At 41.1% G+C, this 20,917-nt stretch overlaps 1 protein-coding gene across 1 annotated transcript in view; it reads right to left on the bottom strand.

The window, feature by feature from the left end:
- MAN2A1 (mannosidase alpha class 2A member 1) overlaps window positions 1–20,917 on the bottom strand; it is a 229,426-nt gene that overhangs the window by 206,466 nt on the left and 2,043 nt on the right. The window contains exons 2-3 of the mRNA XM_025203529.1: window positions 9,029–9,103; window positions 8,228–8,488 (exon numbers count right to left, since the gene is read on the bottom strand). Coding sequence (XP_025059314.1) covers window positions 8,228–8,488; window positions 9,029–9,103 — 336 coding nt within the window. The remainder of the gene's footprint in view (window positions 1–8,227; window positions 8,489–9,028; window positions 9,104–20,917) is intronic.

The following is a 20,917-nucleotide window of genomic DNA, read 5'->3' as shown; positions in this document are numbered from 1 at the left end:
TGGGGGGGGTTGGGGGGGGGGGGAAAGAGGAGGGAGCGTGGGGCAGATCAAGGGCCCCGCGGTGAGGGAGGGAGCGGGGCTGGCGCTGCCCTGCCAGGGCAGGGCGCAGGACAAAGCTGCGAGCGGCTCATCCAGGGGGCAGATCCTGCCACTACACGCATCTCCAGGGGAGCCATGGCGAATGTCTGCCCCCCAGATCTGTGTGCATGGCAAGGCTGCACTGCTGCTGTGGGCTGGGGCTGGCACCGGGCTCTTCCTGGCAGGGGGTTTGGGCCAGGGCTGCACTCGGGGCAGCCAGCAGTGGTGCTGGGAGGGCTATGGCTATAGTTACCCCAGAACTCACTGTAGCCCCCCTCTCAGCGCAGCCCCAGCTGCATTCCCTTCCTTATGACACAGGCCTCAATCTGCCCCCCTGCCCCTCCCCCCAAAAGACTTACCAGCCGGATGCTGCTCTCTAAGATGCTGGGCTGGCCACATGCATGCTGCAACTGTGTGCATTCATGTGAGTTTTATCAAAGACATTATCAGCCACATCAGCCAAAAAAAGCCAATTGCCAATTGTCCAATGGCAGGCTTTCACCGCAAAACCATGCCCATATCTGGGGTAGAGGCGTGTCTCTACCGTTCTATGTTTTTGTCAGTCTCTGATGCTCATTGCCTTTTCTATGCTGTTTCTCTTTTTTTTTTTCCCTTTCTTATGCTGTCTTCCACACCAAGACAGTTTTAGCACCTCAGCTAATGGGCCAAAGTCCACCACGATGTCTTGCTGGACTCTCCCACACATCCACAATTTCTCCTGCCATTACTTGTTGTTACAGGAGATAATAGAATGCTGATGTGGTGTGGATTTTGATTCTTTCGCTCTTGAAATCTGTTTTAGTGTAGTGAGGGCTCCACCAACCCCTACACCCTCACCCGTTCCATTGGGTGTTAATTCAGCAGTCTAGACCAGTGCTTTTCAAACTATCTGATGTGGCAGACCAGCAATTTTTTTCCAGTGGGCCAGAGACCAGTGCCCAGTTCAGCCGGTGGCAGGAACTGCATGTAACAGCACTACACAAATGCATGACTGGCCGTTTCTTTCTCTTTCCTCACTTCACACAACATGGTATCACCTGGAGTGTTGGAACGTACGAACTGTGGTGCTATGACATATCAATGTTATGCTTCTGAAAATATATTTATTTCTTTCCTGGCAACTCGCTACGGGCCAGTTGGTCCGCGGACCACCACTCTGAGAAGCACTGGTTTAGACATTCTGCTTCCGAGCAGTACAAAATGCTCTGTGGGTCTCTAGGTCTGGCCAATCAATAGCTCCGATGGGCCTGGTTGTACTTCACCCGGTTTGGAGCCCTGCACAGATCTGCCATTAATCCTAGCCAGTTCTTTTCCTGACCTATTGTTCCGATAGTTGCAAGCGCACTATCTATCTGGGATGACTTCCCTCTCACTCTAATGAAAAGGAAAACGAAAACAAACTGGCACTGCTCTGCCCTCATATTCCCAACTTTATGGTACCCTTTTCCTTCACCCCTGCTATTAGGGTCTTTACGGTACCCTCTAACTGCCCCCCCAGCTGTTTCAGTTTCTCTCCGGGCATTTCTTTCAAGGTTCTCTCCCTTGGCAGCTCCCTCCACAGACCTGGTTTTCTTAAACCCGATCTCCATTGCTTTCTCAGTGCCTTCAGCTATCCCTGCCGTCTCTCTGCCTGAGTCAGCCACTTCCGGTTTCTGGTGTTCCTCTTTTGTCTGCCCTGGGTCTCCTTTTATCCTGGAGTTCCGGCTGACTCCCCCTCCCCTCCTGAAACACCGGGTGAAGAATGAGCCCTGTGGAGTTCTTTGCAATTCAGGTGGGACCAATTTACTTCCCTGGGGCTCTTCTCTTTCCTCACACAGATAATGTCAATTTTCCTTTTTATCAGTGCCGATACAATATGGACCAATATATCTGTGCACCTCTAGTGCATATACATGCATATTTGAGGAATTTGTATATAATGATAATGTTAATGCATAGAAGACATACATTTGCATTTTGAAGGATAATATATTACTTTTCAAGGGCTTAAAAAAAAAAACTTCGCTTTTCATTATGCATGCTTCTAATGCATTCACAATCCTGAACATTACTTTTGCAAACTTCCAACATGGTCATTTCTAGCTGAAAAGCCCCATAATATTGCCCAACATATAATGTAGATAAAAGCTAATCGGGTTTGCCCATCAGCCTCTTCCACTCAGATGCAGTCCTCCCCACAGATAGACTTCCAACCCTTTGAAGCTCACAAGGCTTCCTTTGCTTTTCTTCAGTCTAACAGGGTTATTGGAAAGTTCATATAACTTTGTGTACTCTCATGTACACCTGATGCCACACACAGTACTACAACAGTAAACTCAGTAAGACAGATTGCCTCAGTGGAGAAACCGCAGTACTGTTTATGTGAGATTTTCCTTTTCATTACTCTAACGCTATTTGAGAGCTTTCAGTTGGTGCTAGATGTTTATTGCTAATAACGCCAAAAGATAAATCTAAAAGAGTATTATTATGGCAATAGATTGCAGCTGATGCTATGTTTACAACCAATGGTAAAATTATTTTGTCAACTACATGGATAGCAAGCTCCACATGAAAAAAAATTCCAGATCCAGCAACATGTGAAGACTAGCAGCCACCTGCCTCCCAAGAAAGGAATTTTGAACCTGGGCGCCGTGGCTCCCTGACTCTGAATTCTTTGCAACAAATTAATAGAGCAATTCTTCTCTCTTTACTCAACAAATGAGCATAAACTAAGAGCTGACATTTTCCATGGGGTGCCTAGTATAAAAGTTAAGAACTAGTCCTAAGTGAAGAAAAAAGTGAAAGCATACAAACTCTTCTGAACAGAAGTCTAGTTCTTCTTTACTGCTGACCTCTGTAGAGGTATGGTGCTCAGCAATAATATTCGGAATAGATTAAATAATCCATCTTTTCTTGTTCCTCAGACAAATACCGTTTCAAATCGGCACAGTCTAGATTAATCAACTGTAAGAAAACCTATCTTGACATATTTTACAACTCTGAGGACATTTACACTGACATTGGAAAAAGTCCCATTTGGATTGCTGTAGACCAAGTTAAGGAGGTTGAAGAGAAACTGAACTCTGCTCCACACGATACCATCCAAAGAAAGAGAGACAAGCTGCAAAGACTTTTGAAAGAAAATCTTTCTATGAAGAATTATTTGTATGGTATTGGCCTGGAACTAGTACTAGCTATCCTGGCTGCTGGTTCCTGTTTTCAAGTTTTGCCCTGTAACATCCATATATCCTAAGCCAGGGGTGGGCAAAATGCAGTCCATGGGCCAGGCCATTCTATCCGGCCCATGGGGCCCCTCAAAAATTTAGAAAATTAATATTTATCTGCCCCTAGCTGTCTGTCATGCTGCCTTCAATGGCTTGCCAAAACTCAGTAAGCCACCCCCTGCCCAAAATAATTGCTCTCCCCTGTCCTAAGCTCTCTCTCAGTGTACAAACTCATCCTGACTGAGAAGCACCAAAGTAAATGCTGAAAAACTTGGAAAAAATACTGGTTACATATTGTAAATCAAATTATTTTGCAAGGAAATAAAAGGTGATAATGTAAGTATATTCTTAAAATGTATACAAATGTGTTTTGGACTAATTTTTTTACTAGTTACAAGGATGACTACTAAAATGAAAACTTTTACATTAATTTTTATGGTTCATTTTCTAAGTTTTAAATATACTGTAATGAGGTTTAAAGTGCACATGTAGCAAGCTACCCAGCCTGCTGGCATCTGCAGGCAGGTTCTGCTCCATGAGAAGCCACTCAGCTAGTCCTCCCAAATAACTCTCAGTCTTTAGGCAAACAAATAAACAAAGCAAAATGCTTCTGCCCCGGGTATGAGGAGAGGAGTCTTTTGTCTCTGGCCCAGGAACAGCAGTCTATCTCCTCTTTGTAGTAAGCTGTTTTGCTCAACGCTTGCTTCCTCCTCTCTTGCTTACTCTTCTGGGAGCCTTTTAAGCTCCTAGCATGACACCCCTGCCTATCCAGCTACTTCCCTAATTTGTTCTGGAATAGTAGGACGCTAAAAAGCAAGATTTGAAACTGAATACTTTTAAGACTGCAGAGTCAGGCAAACTTATACCCAAGAGTTTTAAAAGAAACGGCCCAAGAACGGTATAAACTATTTATCTTTTTATGATATAGGTAACGATAAGGTAGTTAGCCCAACAATCACTGACGAAAATGGAAAAGTTGATACAGTAAAAAGTCATAGGAGGATAATAAAATTAATGCCATTCAACACAGATTTTATCATTAAAAAAGTCTTGTCAAACAAATTCATTAAAAAAAATTGCAAGTTTAAGTAAGTTGTGTTCACACAGTATATTCACACTTTTCTCAAGCATTTCACTTAGGACATGATACAATAAACATAGTTCAAAAAGTAACCGTAAACGTAGAATCATGATCCAATATGGGCATTTCTAGTGGGGTTCCTCTACAGCAATATTTTCAATCCAAAGTTAAATGATATCTTTGTCAAAGATGTAGAAGAATTTAAATAATCACCAATGGAGTTTGCAAACAACAATAATATGCGAAGTGGTAAAGAATAAATGGTAACAAAACACAATCACACCATGGCAGGGGTGATGAAGGTACCCATGGGTCTGGAAATTTGGTGGCATGACAGTGCTGAGAGTGTTGATAGCTGCAGGTTCTGGTGACACAACAATTACCATGTTTACATGAATTCAAGACAACCCTGAATTTAAGACGATCCTCCAATAATTAAATATTAAATTTAATATTAAATTAAATATATATGCATTGGCGACTGGTGCCTCCTGAGTCTGGGGAGTACTTGCCCACCACCAGCCAGTCAGTGATCGGGGAGGGGGCCCCCCACAGCTGATCATGTGGACCCACCAGTCACATGCGCCAACCTGGAAGTGCCAGCAACATGTCTGGATAGGCCAGGGGTGCACCCAGAAATGCTCAGTCCTCAGTCGGTGCTCTCAGGGGGGGCACCAGTGCTCCCACCTTCTCCCCCATCCATAGCCTAAGTGGGGAACGCTGGCTGTGAGGGGGTGCACTGGAGCTCTCAGGGGGTGCATGTGTACCCCCATGCATACCCTACACGTCTCCACTGTATACATGGAAAATTTATAAATTTGTCATAATTTTCCATTTATAGAATCTAATTATTCAGGGGTTGTCTTTATTTCATCTCCCCCCACTGCTACAAGGGGCAGATGGAGCAGTCAAGCAACGAGGTCAAGCAGCTTGCCCCTTGCTTGTGCCTACCTTCCTGCCACCGCCACAGCCTCAGCCTCCCCTTCCCCACTGTGCTCCTTCTCCTGCCTCCACCCCAGCTTCTGCTGTTGCCCTTCGCCCTCCCCCCTCCTCCAGCCTCTCCATCCCCACCCTTCCTCCTCCCCTCCCCACCCCCAACACGTACCCTTGCTCTGTGCCAGGAGGCTCCATCCCCATTCTAACCTCATTCACTGAGCACAGCCCTAGTCTAGCCCACTACTACAAGACTAGGCTAGGGCCATGCTCAATGCCCCAGGCTGCAGCATGCACAAGGCTCGCTGGCACAGACAAAGGTGGGGAGGAAGGGAAGAGGGGCAGAGGCTGTGGAGGGAGGGAGATGCGGGGGGGGGGGGGGAAAGAGGCGACAGTGGGGAGATGACAGGGTGCAGAAGCAAAAGAGGGGAAGAATCAGGCAGCAGTTGTGGCTACATCTCCAATCACAAAGGTAGAGGCTGGGGCCCAAGCCACAACAGCCACCCGCCCCCGCACTTCCCCTGTACTAAATTCTAAGATGAGCAGCTTTTCCCTCCATGCTAAATAGAGAAAAAAATAACCTTAGAATAAAGTAAGTACAGTAATGCTACTCATCCCACCCCCAAATGTCCAGACTCATGGGGAGGCCTGCAGAGCATGGAATCACGATGCAGAGCATGGAATCACATCATCTGATCCATCAGGCTGGAAATCTGGTGTTGGGAGGAGTGGCAGCTGCTGGGGCTCCAGAAGCCAGAACAATTAACACTACCACTACCAAATTCTAGCCCTCTGAGCCAGATGACATGGCCCCACACCCCTCATCCAGCCTGCAGACCAGCCCCACCTGGGAGGGGGATGAGGTGGGTACCACTGTACATGAGCAATCTGTATCAGTTAGCAAGTCTCATTAAAAAAAACCCTGCATTAACGCAGTCAACTGTAAGGTCATATCTTAAAACAAATACTGCAGAATCACACTTGCAGGAGCAGTGATTGTATAACAAAGGGAAGGTCACAGTAGATAACCAAACTGAACATGAAGTTCCAATCTGATGTTATCACCCCATCACTTAAGTCTTTAAAACCAAAATTTTGTGTTAAAATTAATGTTTTGTTAAAAGAATGCCGATATGCTTAAGAGGATATCTGAATTACTTGGTGAAATTCTATAGCCCTGCAAGAAGTCAGAATAAATTGATCACAATACACCAATCTGGCCTCAAAATTCAATGAATATTTGCAGCTTGGACATCTTTTTAAGGCTACAACACTCTTAAAGGCTGCTCTCACCAATCCCCAATGTGGTCATTGACATTTATTTATAACTTCAACAGTTTAATTTTTTTTTTTTGCATTAAGATAAAGCTTTGAATGCAATATGGATTTTTCGTGATGATGCTTGTGTACATTGCTGATTTTGAAAAATGGCTATTTATATATATGCAAAGTAATATTATGATTAACTGCCAACATCCCTAAAGAGCTTATAAACATTTTAATATGATTTTACAAATATTTTCATGTCTGCATTTAGTCCATTTAGAGCCCAACATCTCTCCTTCCTACTGTTAAAACTCTCCCACTTCCAGATGTTTTTCATCTGAGTGATCTAGACTTGACAATTTAAAATCTGCGTACAGCAATTATGAACAGTAGTGTAACTAGCAGTGGGTGAGACGGACACCTGCCTCAGGCTCCAAGTTAGGAGGGGTGCCAGAATTACCACCTACCCCAGTGAAGTCCACACCCTGGCAGCATGCACATGCTGAAAACTCCCAAACAGTTCCTGGCTGCTGCTGCTTTAAGAGCAACAGCTGGAGCAGCAGCTACTCAAATGCAACTGATTAGGCATTTCTGATATGGGTACGGCTGGCCTCTCCCCACCCACCACTCTGAGAACCCATGCCTCTCCTCTCCCCTGTCCCTGCTCTTGAAAGCTGCGAACCTCCCCCAGTCCCAACTCAGACCCATGCGCTACCCTCCCCTCAGAGGGTTTGAACTGAGCACCAACTCTGCTTCATCTATGAATGCTCATGATATCCACGCCATCCCTCCAAAATAATAATACGGGCATGAGACTTCATGTAGCACACAAAGGGTCCTCTCTGTTCTTTAAAACAGTAGCACAATGATAAGTCAAAGATCCTGTGCATATCAAAGGCATCAAAATATTTTTTTTCTTTAAAGAGCCTGACTTTCAAAGATGGCAAATCCCCTCAGCATATACTGAAATAAATTGAAGTAATAGATACTTCATGACAAAAAAACCCCCAAAAAACCTCAACCTAAAACGTTTTGAGGCAATTTTTGAGACGTAAGTATTCAAAAGTGAAAAAGATTTTTTTCCTATCCCCTGTCACACATCTCATCTCCTCTTCCAAAAAATCCACACTCCTCCTCATCTGTAAAAGCAGCACATAAAAGCAATTTCTGTATTTCCATTTGATTGGTACAATTTATAAAAGTTTGGGAAGGGGAGGAAAAAAAAGAAAGTTAATGTACTAAAATATACTCTTTCCAAAGTATAATCTGTTCTAATGTTTGGCAGTAAATTATCTGAGCTCAAACCATCAGATGGGAGGTTTTATAACCAAATAGTAGTGTTCTACAGAGCTGTCATACCCTGGTTAAATTTTTTGGCAATATGGCAGGAGTTACCACCACCAAGATATATACCAATAGGGAGAATATGAAGGGAAAGTATCATGAAGTATACTCTTCAGTTAACTGAAACACAATAACCAGTACCAAAAGCAGCTCCATGCTGCCTTGGACTGGAAAGACTTAGTTACAATTAAGATAGTGTACTGGTAGCTGGAGAACTCTCCAGGGAAATTAAAAGTTGATTATAACCAAGGAGCTTAAGGGGAAGATGGCAGGGAATGAAAAATGACCAGGGTAGAATGGTTATTATTCACATGCTTCTTACCTGTACATCTGAATCCTGACTTCCACTTTTTGATGCAAATGAGCAATCCTCAGGATCAACTGCAAGGGAAACTGGAGCAGATGGAAGAAGTTCTGAGAAAGATCCTTGACTGAAATTTATGGCCTCTGGATTTCTTTGACCATCTTTGACCGATTCACTCAGATTGATCACAGAATCTCTTATGTTTGATATAATCTCATTATTTTCTGCCAACAAACGTTCCAAATGATCTATTTTTTCTTGCAATATTGAAAGCTGGCCCTGTATTAAAAAAAAAAAAAAATCCATTAGTCTCCAAATCATCTCCTTCCAAATCTAGGGGTCTGGAATTCAATTTTTAAATTCTACTGGACCAGTATTTTATAGGGGAAAAATATTAAATATGCCTTTGTTTTGTACATGAACCATAGAATAAAGGAAAGGAAAGTTTCTTAAACTAGTATATAAAAATCTTCTGTCTAAAGGAAAAAACAAAACCAAAAAAGGTCTTCTTTTCTTTTATAAACATGACTTCATTCTACAATATTTAAACAACAACATAAAGAGTCTCAAAGGTCATATTTTGCTTCAAGTACCAAACTGATCACAGCAAATAAATACAAATACATATAGTTAGAAATGTCTGATTTAAACTTCATTTCCCATCATTTTTTTCCTAGCCTTTTCATTTACTGGCATATCTGTAAGTAACTGTGAAAGCCATTTTTTTATGGAATCACTTAAATTCTTAAGTGGGATTAAAATGGGCCATAAGTTTCTACATCTAAAATGGTCTTTCAATGTGAAATGGCAGTTTTATACCTTCTGAATTTTAAATATACACTTAAACAAAAACTGGTACTTGTTTTCTTTGCGTATAAGAAACCCACTAGATAACTGACAAAGAACAAAAAAGGCTAATAATGAAACAAAAATTGAAAACTGCCTTGTTTAGAAAGGTACAAGAATTGTTCATAGGTCAACATTTTTGCTGAGTAACCTCCTCGATTGCTTAAACAGTATGGCCACTCATGCGCTGGGGGCACAGGTACCAGCATCACAATAAAAGGCAATTTAAACTAATAAGTTATTGACCTACCCCAAATATATGCAAAACATAATAATGTTTTACCGAAAAACTTCCACAATATCAACAACAAAGTCTATATATTCAGACTTCTAACACAACACTAAATAAGATAAAAATGTTTAAAAACAACAACTGTATTTTAATGAATCCCTTTTAATGAACCCTTTTATCTGATGCTGTACTAGCATTTATGAATTAAGTGCTCACATTTTAGCAGTACCTTGCTATCTCAACTGTTCAACACACCTGCTATGAAGAGCCATAACCAGGAATTTTGCTCAGTTTTTGCAAGTGCTACTCTTATTTTTATGGTACATTATAAAGCCTCAATGTCCCATAAGATCAGAGGCTTAAATGGCAGAAAAAGCAATTCATTCCTAAAACACTGGTAAAACCATAAGGAGAGTGTTTCCTACCACTATTCTCTTGAGGCATCCCCTTCTCACATCCTTTTTAAGGCCCAAATTATTTTCTTCATTTGTCAAAGTAGTTCAGATTTCTGTATTTCAGTTTGAGGAGGCCTAACTGTACCAAGTCTCTTGTTTAAAATATGATTAGTATCATTTTTAAATCCCTTAATATTCCCTTTTTTGTATTTAAAAGAGCTAACGCTTATCCTGATAGACAAAATAACCTTGACACCCTACATAGCCATTTCCATGACATATAGTCTTTATAACAATCCGTCTTTACAAACCTGTAGATTTGATTTTAAAAACTTACTACCTTTTAATTTTAAGGGCTATTGCATATCTGTAATGTGTATTCCTTCAGCCTGTTTAAATTAATCTAGTAATACCAAATACCAGAATGTAACATAGCTGAACAGACATCTACTTATTGCTTTCCAAACCACTTATAATGTGCCAGCTACTTCATCTTCTCCCAGTATTCTGTTTATTATAATTACATTATATATAATAACAATGACCAACTTTCTATCCTTCCAAATATTTGAGATATTAGAGGCCAGGTTAAATTACCTGGTATATAGGCCACAGCACCTTAAGAAGATAACTAAGATATCTGTAAAGTTTATAACAAAAACAAAACAAAACAAAAAAATCAATGCACGTGTGGTAGAATTGTGTGGAAAAATAAGTGTAGTCCCATGCCCTCTGGTGGTACAAAAGCCAAATATATGAAGCCAAAATCTCTGCAGTGTTTTCTTTGCATGTGTGTGTCTACGCTTGGCACTTTCTCTTTGTTTTGTTTTATCATATGCAGACAAGCAAAAAACAAAAAATGTTTTTATAAATTACATGATATGTAGATTGTCAAGCAACTGGGTAAACCTGCTTTGGATACGGCATGCTGCCCAGTGCCTTGATCTTTTTGACTTCTCATGGAAACTAGCATTTATACAAGGTAATACACCTGCTTCACTACAGGTTCCCTTAAATCACCAGAACTATCATTTATCTAGACAACAGAATGTTGCACAAACCTGTCCTACCTTAGCTATTATGTCTCCACTAACATGAGGTCAGGTCACTGTATAACCTCTATATTCCCCTCCATTCACCATTTTATAACACTGGGAAGTTTTTGATTGATGTTTATTCATTAGTCTGTTTTCTTATAGGAAAAAGGTAGAGACAACATTCCTGTTTGGATTAGTTATATCTTATAAATATGCTTGTCATATATGTCATGACTCTTAAAACTGCATTAACCACATACCTATTTTTAGGATTTGACTACTGTTTGGCCCTTAACATAATTCATATTATGGCCAACAATCCCCCAGGCTCTAGCCAATACAAAATACTATTAAAACCTATATCCCTTTGTTTTCTTTAAAAAGTTTAAAGAAACATCCTATTATAACCACCTGTCAAACATACCATTCATTAACTTAGCCTGACCCCAAATATGAAATGGAAACACTATAGCAAAGACCTTAGTCCAGATACAGTGATGCCATACAAGGTATAACCAATAAATTAGTATCATAGGAAATCCCAACACATGCGTGTTGTGTAAATTACCGCCAGTAAATCACTATTGTAGGAAGAATTCTTTTGGGAACATTTTTTTCCCAGTTTAACTTTCGCTATTTTTAATGTGAAATTTAAATCCTGCAGCACTGCAACTTAAAATGATCTATTTTTAGATAAAGTGCTATGATGAGCCTGAAATGGACATCAGTTACCAGACTGTATTTATTAATTATAAAACACTACCAAAACATATTTCCTGCATTTTATTTCAAAATGTAATTCTAGTTTAAAACTTCTTGCCCATTCAAAATAATTTCTATACTGAAAGAGAGCACATGTCTGGGCTGAGGTTGCCTAGGCCCAGCCCTGTGTGCCACCTCAGCCTGACCCTAAGCACCTGGATCAGGCTCTGCACCACCTTGGCCCAGCCCAGCATCACCCCTGACCCAAACACTTGATCTAGCACACAGGGCCACAGTATCCAGCCCTCCACACTCCCCACAGGTCTGGAAATTTACCAGTAGGAGAATGGCAATTAGTGCTGCCACTACTACCTCAACGCCAAATTTTCAGACCCATGGGACAGCTAGGGGCACCAAATCACACAGCTCTGCAGGCTGGGAGTTAAACACCCCTGGTCATTGGTAAGAGACTCTCCTCTGTAGCAGGGGGCATGGCCTTCTACCCAGGACCTCTTGAGCATCATTGACAACATTTTATAGAAGCAGGACATTGGCTGCTGTGGTTCTCCTGATTTACTTGTGACCAGTTAGGGTGTTAGGTCTATGTTGTGTCAGGGTTGACGGAAGTCTTATGTAAAGTTTGGATTATATTTTATGTGGGATGGTTTGGATAGGGATGATCCTGCCTCAGGCCGGGGGTTACAGTGGTTGATCTCTGGAGGTCCTTTCCAGCCCTACTTATCTTACCAATGTACTGAGGGCTAAAATGAACAAGAAATACCCATCCATGCTCACTTCCCTTTCAACAGTCCATGCACTGACTCATTCCCCACCCTACTCATTCAGTCACACAAACAAGCAGGGGGGCTATTATCTATCTATTATGAAGCCATCAGACTAAACAGCTACTCAGCCAGTTCCTTCTGCTCCCTCAGAAACTCTTGAGTCCCAAATTTTCATCACCAATCTCTCAGGACCCTCTCCCTGGCCTGCTCTACCACTGTACTTCTTGCTAATTGTTCTGCAGCAGGACACAGTCCAACCTACAGCCAAATTCTATCTCTGACCCTTCTTTTCCACCACTGGTTCAGGATCTTCTCTCCAGTAAACTGATAGGCACCTTAGCCCAACTGAGGGAAAAAGCCTTGGAAAAGCAATGAAATATGATATTGTTTTGTTCAGGAAGAAAAAAAAAAGTCTCTTGTCTTTAACATTCTGCATCACAACGCAACCTACAGCTGCAACTTTCCTCTCTCATGTGCTTTATAGTCTCTCCCCCTCTCCCCATCTGTTGGCTTGGAAGTAGCATCTTAGGTCATCAAAAGTGGTCAATATATTTAATTAAAAGGTTAAAAAGGGAGGTTTTGGCCCGATGAATGGCCCACAGACTACAAAAACATTACCAGTAACAGTCTGGTAACATTAACATCAAAGCGCACAGTGGTGGAAAATATTTAATTGCTAGAGACTCCAAATTGAAAGAATGTTTCTAAGCCTTTAAGCAAAAAAATCATCAAGGTATGCCAAGGTGTTTTGTTGCCTGGTGACTGATCAGCAAACCAGTGACTGGAAAGGACTAATAAGCCACAAAGGAACGGGGGGAGGTGCAGAATGGGAAGTCTGTCCACCCAAGAAATCTCATGGATCAACTTGAGCTTCTCCAATACAAAAATATTTTAAAATATATTCAACCTAGAGTAAGTGTAAGGGGAGGAGGGAGAGGAATAATTAGGCAAACACAAACAGACTGCTGAACTAAGATACAGAACTTTGTCTTTTCAAGATGCTTCTTCCTGGACAAACAAATGGGCAGGCAGTACCAAGGGCCTTTTGCAAGTACTCTGTATTAAATACAGTCAGGGGTAATACAGTAGGACCATAATCAGTCATCTCAGAGAATGCTTTAATGCAAATGATGAGGTAGAAGGTTGGAGCATAAGAGAAAAGTGCTGCACATAGAGAAATGTGCAACACAATTATGTGTGCATGGCCCTGTATCTGCACGCATAGTTCAGTTTGTAAGCTCAACTCTGAACACACGTAACAGGTTGTTAAAATATATTAACAACCACATCTTTATGTTTGTTACCCCTTCTTAGAACCCATGTATTTGGAGAGCAGAGCACAAAAACTGGGCTTCTAACTATGCCCCAAGCCAAGCAAGCAAGCCCATGTCTCATAAATGCAAAAAGTAGTGTGAAAAGATGATCAAAGGGGTTGAGCTAAAACCTAGGCAAGAGCCTGGTTTTACTCTAAACTGAAAACAAATCCCTAAGAGCCCTACTGAAGAAAACTCAGTTCCATATATCAATGAAGTCCCCAACTGGATATTTTTTTTCCACTGGGGGGGGGGGGAACCTAAAAAATTCTTCCATAACCCACTGGAAGCAGGGAGTGGGGAGCTACCTGGAGCAGGGAGATTTCTTCCCTGTAGCTGGAGGGTCCAGCATAAGAACAGTGAAGCTAAGGATAGTTGAGGTAGGGAGCAATCCCAAGACAACATCAGTCTATTCCTTGGGACAAGTAGCAGCACAGAGGGGACCAAACTCAGGGCTCTGGAAACCCCACCCTGATCAGGTCTGTGACAACTTTTAAATCTAATCCTGTTTTATTTACATGCTATCTTTTTTTCAGGACCATTTTTTTAGACACTGTTTCTATCTGATGGCTTTTTGTTTGATGGGGGAGTTTGAGAAAAAAATGGCGCAGTCACCTGAGCTCTTTTTAAATAGCTCCCTCAGTAAAAAGGCTGGAGATACAAAAGTTAAACACTCATTAGAAAAAGTCAGTGCTCCAAGGTTAAATTTATTTTTTATTTGAACAAGTCATGAGCTTTTAAAATCACATGTTGTGACAAGCACATTTTGTTTAACATCTTTCACTAAGCCCACAGTTGAAGGCTATGCTGCTGCCTATGCCTAGCAAACTTGACCACACAGGACTAAGACAGAAGTTCAGGCTATGTGAACCTTGTAAGATACAAGGACGTCATCAATAGCTGCTGCAGTCTAGTGAGGTATGCATAAAGGGGCTCTGCTTTGCAGTGGATTATGAGCTCCACAGCTGAAAAGGGACTTTTCCCTTGTACAGCATCTTATGCACACAACAAAGTATTCATATGATGTCCAGCCAAAGAGTTTCAGAGTTATGGACTTTGCAAGTCCTTTGCTGTAGTAATTCCACCCCTACCTTTTTTTTTTATTATTATTTATTTATTTATTTTTGTTTTGTTTTTTTTGTTTTGTTTTGTTTTGTTTTGTTTTTACAAACCAGCAGTTTTAAGTCCTGAAGACAAAAAGTAATTTTGTGGTTTTTTACACTATCCTATCTTCTTTCTTAAAACCTAAGGAATATTTCATATCAAAATGTTATTATGGTTATACTTTTCAACACTCAAAAGTCAAGAAGGGCCATTTTTAAAGGAACAAGCTCTGAATTTGAGTAATATAATCAAACTATTTCTCAAATATTATAGGATTATATCATTTTTCTGCATCCCTTTATACACAAAGGTAGCATTTGGATATGCAAAAAAGGTCAAGAAAGATGCATTTAAATTGCACTAAGACAACCAAGTATAAAAGTCACACTCATTAGCCCATACAGGCAAAATTTGCTACTTCAGAACAGAGTTGTACCTAATAAAAACTGTGCTGAGAATTTAGAAAATACCATACAAGGAAGGGTACTAATAAAAATATTGAGATGTTTATATTTAAAGAGAATAAACAGTCTGTGCATTTGTCTATACAGGAGCTCAAGTCTAAACCAAGGTGGGTTGCACTAACTGCTACATATTAAATGGTAGACTACAGAGACATCCCCACAGACAGCTGGCTCTTATTCCAGTGGAAATCATTGAATCCACGTAGCAAGGACTCCTTCCAGGAAAAGCATTGTTCAAAGCACTGTGGGCAAAAATCCCATGCTGTTTTATGTAGTTGCTGGGCTTTTGACTGGGGGATCTTTCCCACAGCATACAATGGGAAAACATAACAGAAAAACTACTCTTTTGGGACCTGAGATAAACTCAAAATTCCTGTTACACCTCCTCCACCTCTCTTTTTCTGCTGGCTGAAATCATTTTCAAACTGTTACCATGAAGCATGGATGAAACATTATTCCACATGCCTACAAAGCAACTTGTGAAGGTGCATTTGACATCTCACTGCCAGACAGCTTCAGCTGTCAGCAGCTAATGTACAGCCATGCAGCTTTTAGAGCAGTTTTGGCAGCAGCACCAGCAGCTAGCCCACCTGCAGCTGCACTGGGAGAACAATGAGGAAAAAGGAAGATGACATAAACCAGATGTTTTTGAAGGAATGTCACTTGTGTCATTGCCAGTTATGGGCTTGCAAAACAAGCATTTTAACACATTTTGTCTGGCCATGGTAAACCTTGTTGGAGGAACAAAAAGAACAGTTCAGTATGCTGGGGAAGCCTACGGTTTACCTTGACCAGCTAAAACAGAAGGTAATTCACCTCATCTACACTAGGATGTTAATGTGTAAAAGCAGCACATTACCTTTTTCCTTGTGAAGAGAATGTGGCTACACAATACTAGCAACAAATATGGTAACTAGTTGACACAGTTTTGCTTGCTATAGTTATAAATGTCTTTAATAATTTGTTTTACAATGCAGAAAAGAAAAAGAAAAGGAAAAAACATAGTTTGTCACACGTCCAGGCATTTGCAGGTCAGCATGCAGGAGTTCCAGCAGAGGCAACATTTAAAATATGATCTTAAGGCAGATAAGCGGCCACTCTGATTTTTCTAATTTTTCCCCATATAACCACATATGAAACAAGATCTATGCTGAAATCTCAGGGTCTCACTTAAAAATAAGGCAATAGCAAAAGACTTGATGTTTTCACTCTTAATCAAGCCACTGAAATAATATGAAATTCGACACAAGGACAGCACAAGCAAGCCAGATACTAGTGAAACAGGACATACACTTCTGTAAATAAGAGAGGTTCTCCACGCGCTCAGCAGTGGACCCAGAAATGGACCAGAAGTACTTCCAGTCCACTTCCAGGCCTGCCACCAAGTACATGGGGGAGTCTCCTGCCACGTTTCTGTGGGACGTTCCATCCGCCCCACCCTCGCAGCGTTCATGAGCCGTGCCCGGGTACCTTGAGGTATGTAGAAAAAACATTTAAATAAAGCTGTGTCTGTGGCCAAATCGCTGATTCCCCAAATCAGCATCGAATCTTCAGATTCAACCGAGTCAAATCAGGACAGAGATCCAAATCAATAAATCTAAATCACTGTGCCGCATTTCAGGCCAAATCTGAATCGAATATGGCCTGTTTTACACAAACCTAGTGGTTATGTGATAAAATATGTTATTTGTAATAAAGCCAAAGGACAAATGCATAGAGTTAAACATGTTTTATATCTTTGTGGAGAGAAAAGACTTAGGACTATAAGAATTTGCAACCCTGTTCATATGAACATAGATGGAGCACAGAACAGATGTGTTGCAGCTATTCAGATTCAAAAAATGAATTTAATAAAGTTGAAAGAGCTTTTAAGAAAACACAGTGAAAGTCTAATTAGTGGCAGTACCGTCTCATCTAACATGCAGAATACACAAAAAGAAATCGTTTGCTGGTACAATACGCTAGTGATTCAAGATAGACTGCCCATTCGTGTATTCCGTTTTAGTTACTCATGCACCCCATCTGCTCAAGACCTGAGAGTTTCAGTTAAACAGGGTTATCTCAGTCTGTGCATCACCCTGAGAACACTTGTGCCTCAAAAAACAGAGTATAAAAGGCAATGAAGGACCAACCAGCACTCCAATTCCTTCTTCACAGCAGGCCTGATGGTACAGTAAGCTCCCAAAAGGGAGGGGAAGGTCATAAAAGAAACATATGGAAAACCTATTTCAATGGACCTTCCTGTACACATAAACTACCTTTTTTCTTCTTTGAGCACTTGTCCACATATATTATACACTACAAAATTCCCAAGCAATGATTTACTTAAAGTAGCGAGTGCTCAGATTTGGATCTAAAAATAAATTGAGCACTCATCTACCAATAGGCCTTCACCTTAAATGCCTTTCAGCGTGTAAAGAGCCTCTAAATAGCAGCTTCACAGGTGGCAGATGCATGAAAGTTTCTCGTGGAAACAGGGAGGAAGGAGGTCTACATATACAAACACAGGAAAGAATAGAAAGCTCTCGTTTCAAAGGGAGGGCCCATATGACCAGCTAAATCTACATTAGGTGCCATATTGCTGTCAATTCCCTTATGGATAGGGTGACCATACACCCCATTTTCAAATGGGACAGTCCCAGTGAAGCTCCGAGGCACCAAGTGTGCCAGAGCAATGAGGGGGGAGTGGGACGTGTCCTGTTCTGAGAGTCAGGAAATAGGGTACCCCTTCTTACAAATGACAATGCATCCATTAAGCCTTTGCATTCTAAGGGAAGATGGTTGTAAGCTGAGACACTATTGAAAACCCTTCTCTATGTATATGACAGATATAAATGCTAGAAAGATACACCACAGGGTTTCAACAAGAGACCCAAGATGTTTAAAGAATGTAGATTGGTTAGACTCATTGGGATTTGAGACTCAAAGGGCACAAGTGGATATTCGCATCAGGCCACAACTTTTCTCCATTTTACACTATACTCCTTCTTGATATGTTATATTTTTCACACTAATAGAAAATGCTCTATCCCCAAAGTCCATCCAAAAAATCATATAGTAAATGCAAATAGGCCGGTATGATGGTCTAATCCATTATCCTGAGATAAGAGGTCTGATATAAGTGAAATACACCAGAGGACTGCTGAATGAGGAAAGATCTCCAGAAAGCAAAATGCCTTGATCACACTGAAATGAGGAGAATAAGTATGGTGTCATCTCACCTTACCAAACCTGCTCTGAAGTTTAACGTGGAAATGGAATGTGTATATAAGAGCATTCGATGACAGAATGAGGACAGTATCCCCTAGATATTCTAAATCCCAAGCCCCTCTGAAATGGAAGGTTTCATCTTTCTTGTTCTTGTGTGTCACCAGATCCCAAGTTCGAAATATTGAATGGACAGCTGGATCCTGTACCTCTGATCCTACTGTTCAGTCTGCCTACCAGCAGAAACCTCTCTATGCAGAGGAGGCCTCAGAGCTTAGCCTCAGCTGGATAGGATTAAGATAAGGAAACCCTCACACATAAGACTTGCCTGTGAGGATGTGGAAACTGAAATATCTAATGCTGTCTCTGGACTCAGTCTTGCTAAAACAAGGCTGAAAAAATTCATTCAGTCCCAATGGCCTGAAAGTGAATGAAGGGGCCTAAACCAGTCATTTCTGCAATGTAAGCTTTCAGTTTTTTTATAAAAGCTAATTTTAACCTTTGCGACTGAAAGATAACCTTCCAAGTGTGAACTGAATCCACGGTAGTTGTACACCTGGGCCCACAAATGAACAGAGCCTACAGCTGCTCGCAGCTTTTTCAAACAACATCAAGAAGTTAATGTCAGTAAAACTGACCTTGTCTTGTTGATCTGAGGCCTGCAACAGCAGTTAAACAAACAAACAAACAACAAAAAAACCTACACTAGCTGAGGCACTACCGGGACTGCTACTCTTGAATCTTTCCCACATCTTTATCTTTTACACCAAACTCAAGTTGATGTGTAACTTGCCTTAGCAGGCAGTGTGTTCCCAAACTATACCAAAGTGAATTACTAGTCATGTCTCTGTTCACAGCTGCCAATCAGAGAAACTGTCTCCACCTGGGCAGCAATTCCACCTGGGTGGAGACAACTGCTCCAATGCAGTCCGCACGGGTTTGGATCCAAGAACTCTCCTGCTCCGTAGCCCTCAGCTGAATCTGTAACTTCATGGAAGAGATATAAACATATAAAACAAGAACAGGAGCTATTTTCAGGGGCCTAATCTAGGGATTCTACAACCAGAAAAAAACACCTTTGAAATAGCTTAGATGTGGGAGAAAAGTAACAAAACACTTCTACCTTCACAGCAGACAGGATATTTTGGGAAAGAGGAAGAAAAGAGGGATACACTTTCAGGAGCCAGAACATGGCTGAAGAAGGGAGGTGACGGTAAACTCACACCTTTTAGCCAAAGTAAAACACGAGGTAGAAGCCTAGAACAAAATATAGGGATAGAAAACTGACAGCATCTTTGGCACCATGGCATTGATAATAAGATCATTTCCACCATATCCTTCATATTCCTTTCATGTTTAAGATTTTTTCAAACTCTGATGTCACTGAATCATCTTGTAAAAAACAACCTGAATATCCTTCTCCATTACATTTCTGGATTCAGTTCCATTTGAATTTGTGGCATAAAGTCCCACAGAGGGATCTGTAAACATTTTGACAAGATACTAGCAAAGCAACATTTATAACAATTCTTAAAATATGTTGCATTGGCCTCATTTTCTCTCTCTCCTGTTTCCGAGCTTTAGGTGGAACAGACAAGCCTGGAGCAGTTTCTTTTGCCTGCGTTCTTCCCAGATCAGTTGGTGACCAAACTCGGATCCATAACTTTAAACCAGAGCAGCTTTGTTCCCCCTTTCACACACAAACTGCATCAAGGTTTTGTTTTTACACTCTTTTCTTTTGGGTTAAATATCATTTTAGCAGTGAGCGCTTTCTGCATCTAATAGGAATATAAAAGGTTTTTATTTTTTTTTTTAAAAAATGAGGATTCTCCTCTTCATCCAAATTTCCAAGGGTGACAAGAAGGTTCCTTTTGTTTATTTCTACAAAAAAAAAAAGACTAAATATTTTTCAAGTGTTTTAGTTCTAGCTTGACCTTCTGTCGCTTATCTTGGGTACCTACTGTAAAGGAAACCGGATTATTTCTCTTCCTTTGCGTGCTATCAAATCATATTGTCAGCATTCTGTTTTACAAGAAAGTTGAAGAGCAGGAGTCAAAGAAGGAGCATTTTTGTTGGGCTGATGTAACAGTTTAAGCAGCAGTTTCTTTCACTTCCATTTCAAGAAAAAGGGGGAAAAAAAGAAAGGGAGAAATGCTATTTATTTCTGAACATGGATGATGCCAAAGATTTCACATTTTCCAAAATATAGCAATGAGAACAGAGACTCTCAGACTCCGGTCTCCCTTTACCTATTTATTTCCTGATCAGCAAAGCCAGGTTTTTCATTTCTAAATACAAAGATCCCATGCCTTGAAGGTACTAACACATGCACCCACTTGAAATCTCCCTCCTACCCAGGCAAGAAAAAAAAAAGCAAGGGGCGCCAAAGGTTGCTCTTTACTCTAGTCCTCATGTAAGGTGCCGCAGATGCATGGGGAGACTAGCAAAAGTTGCATTTGGGGTTGAGGACAAGGATACGGAAAACGGAGGCGTTTCTCTACGCCAACCTGTTGAGGCAGACAGCAGGATTGAAAGAGGAAGTTAAGGGGAGCCTTGCCCCACTTCATGCTTCCGGGAGCCCCCGTGTGAGCTGGGAGAAGCGGAGCAGGGCACTGGGGGGGGG

Source organism: Alligator sinensis, unplaced genomic scaffold (genome assembly GCF_000455745.1).
Source record: "Alligator sinensis unplaced genomic scaffold, ASM45574v1 scaffold30_1, whole genome shotgun sequence".
Classification (NCBI taxonomy): domain Eukaryota; kingdom Metazoa; phylum Chordata; order Crocodylia; family Alligatoridae; genus Alligator; species Alligator sinensis.
This window is presented reverse-complemented; position numbering and strand designations above follow the sequence as displayed.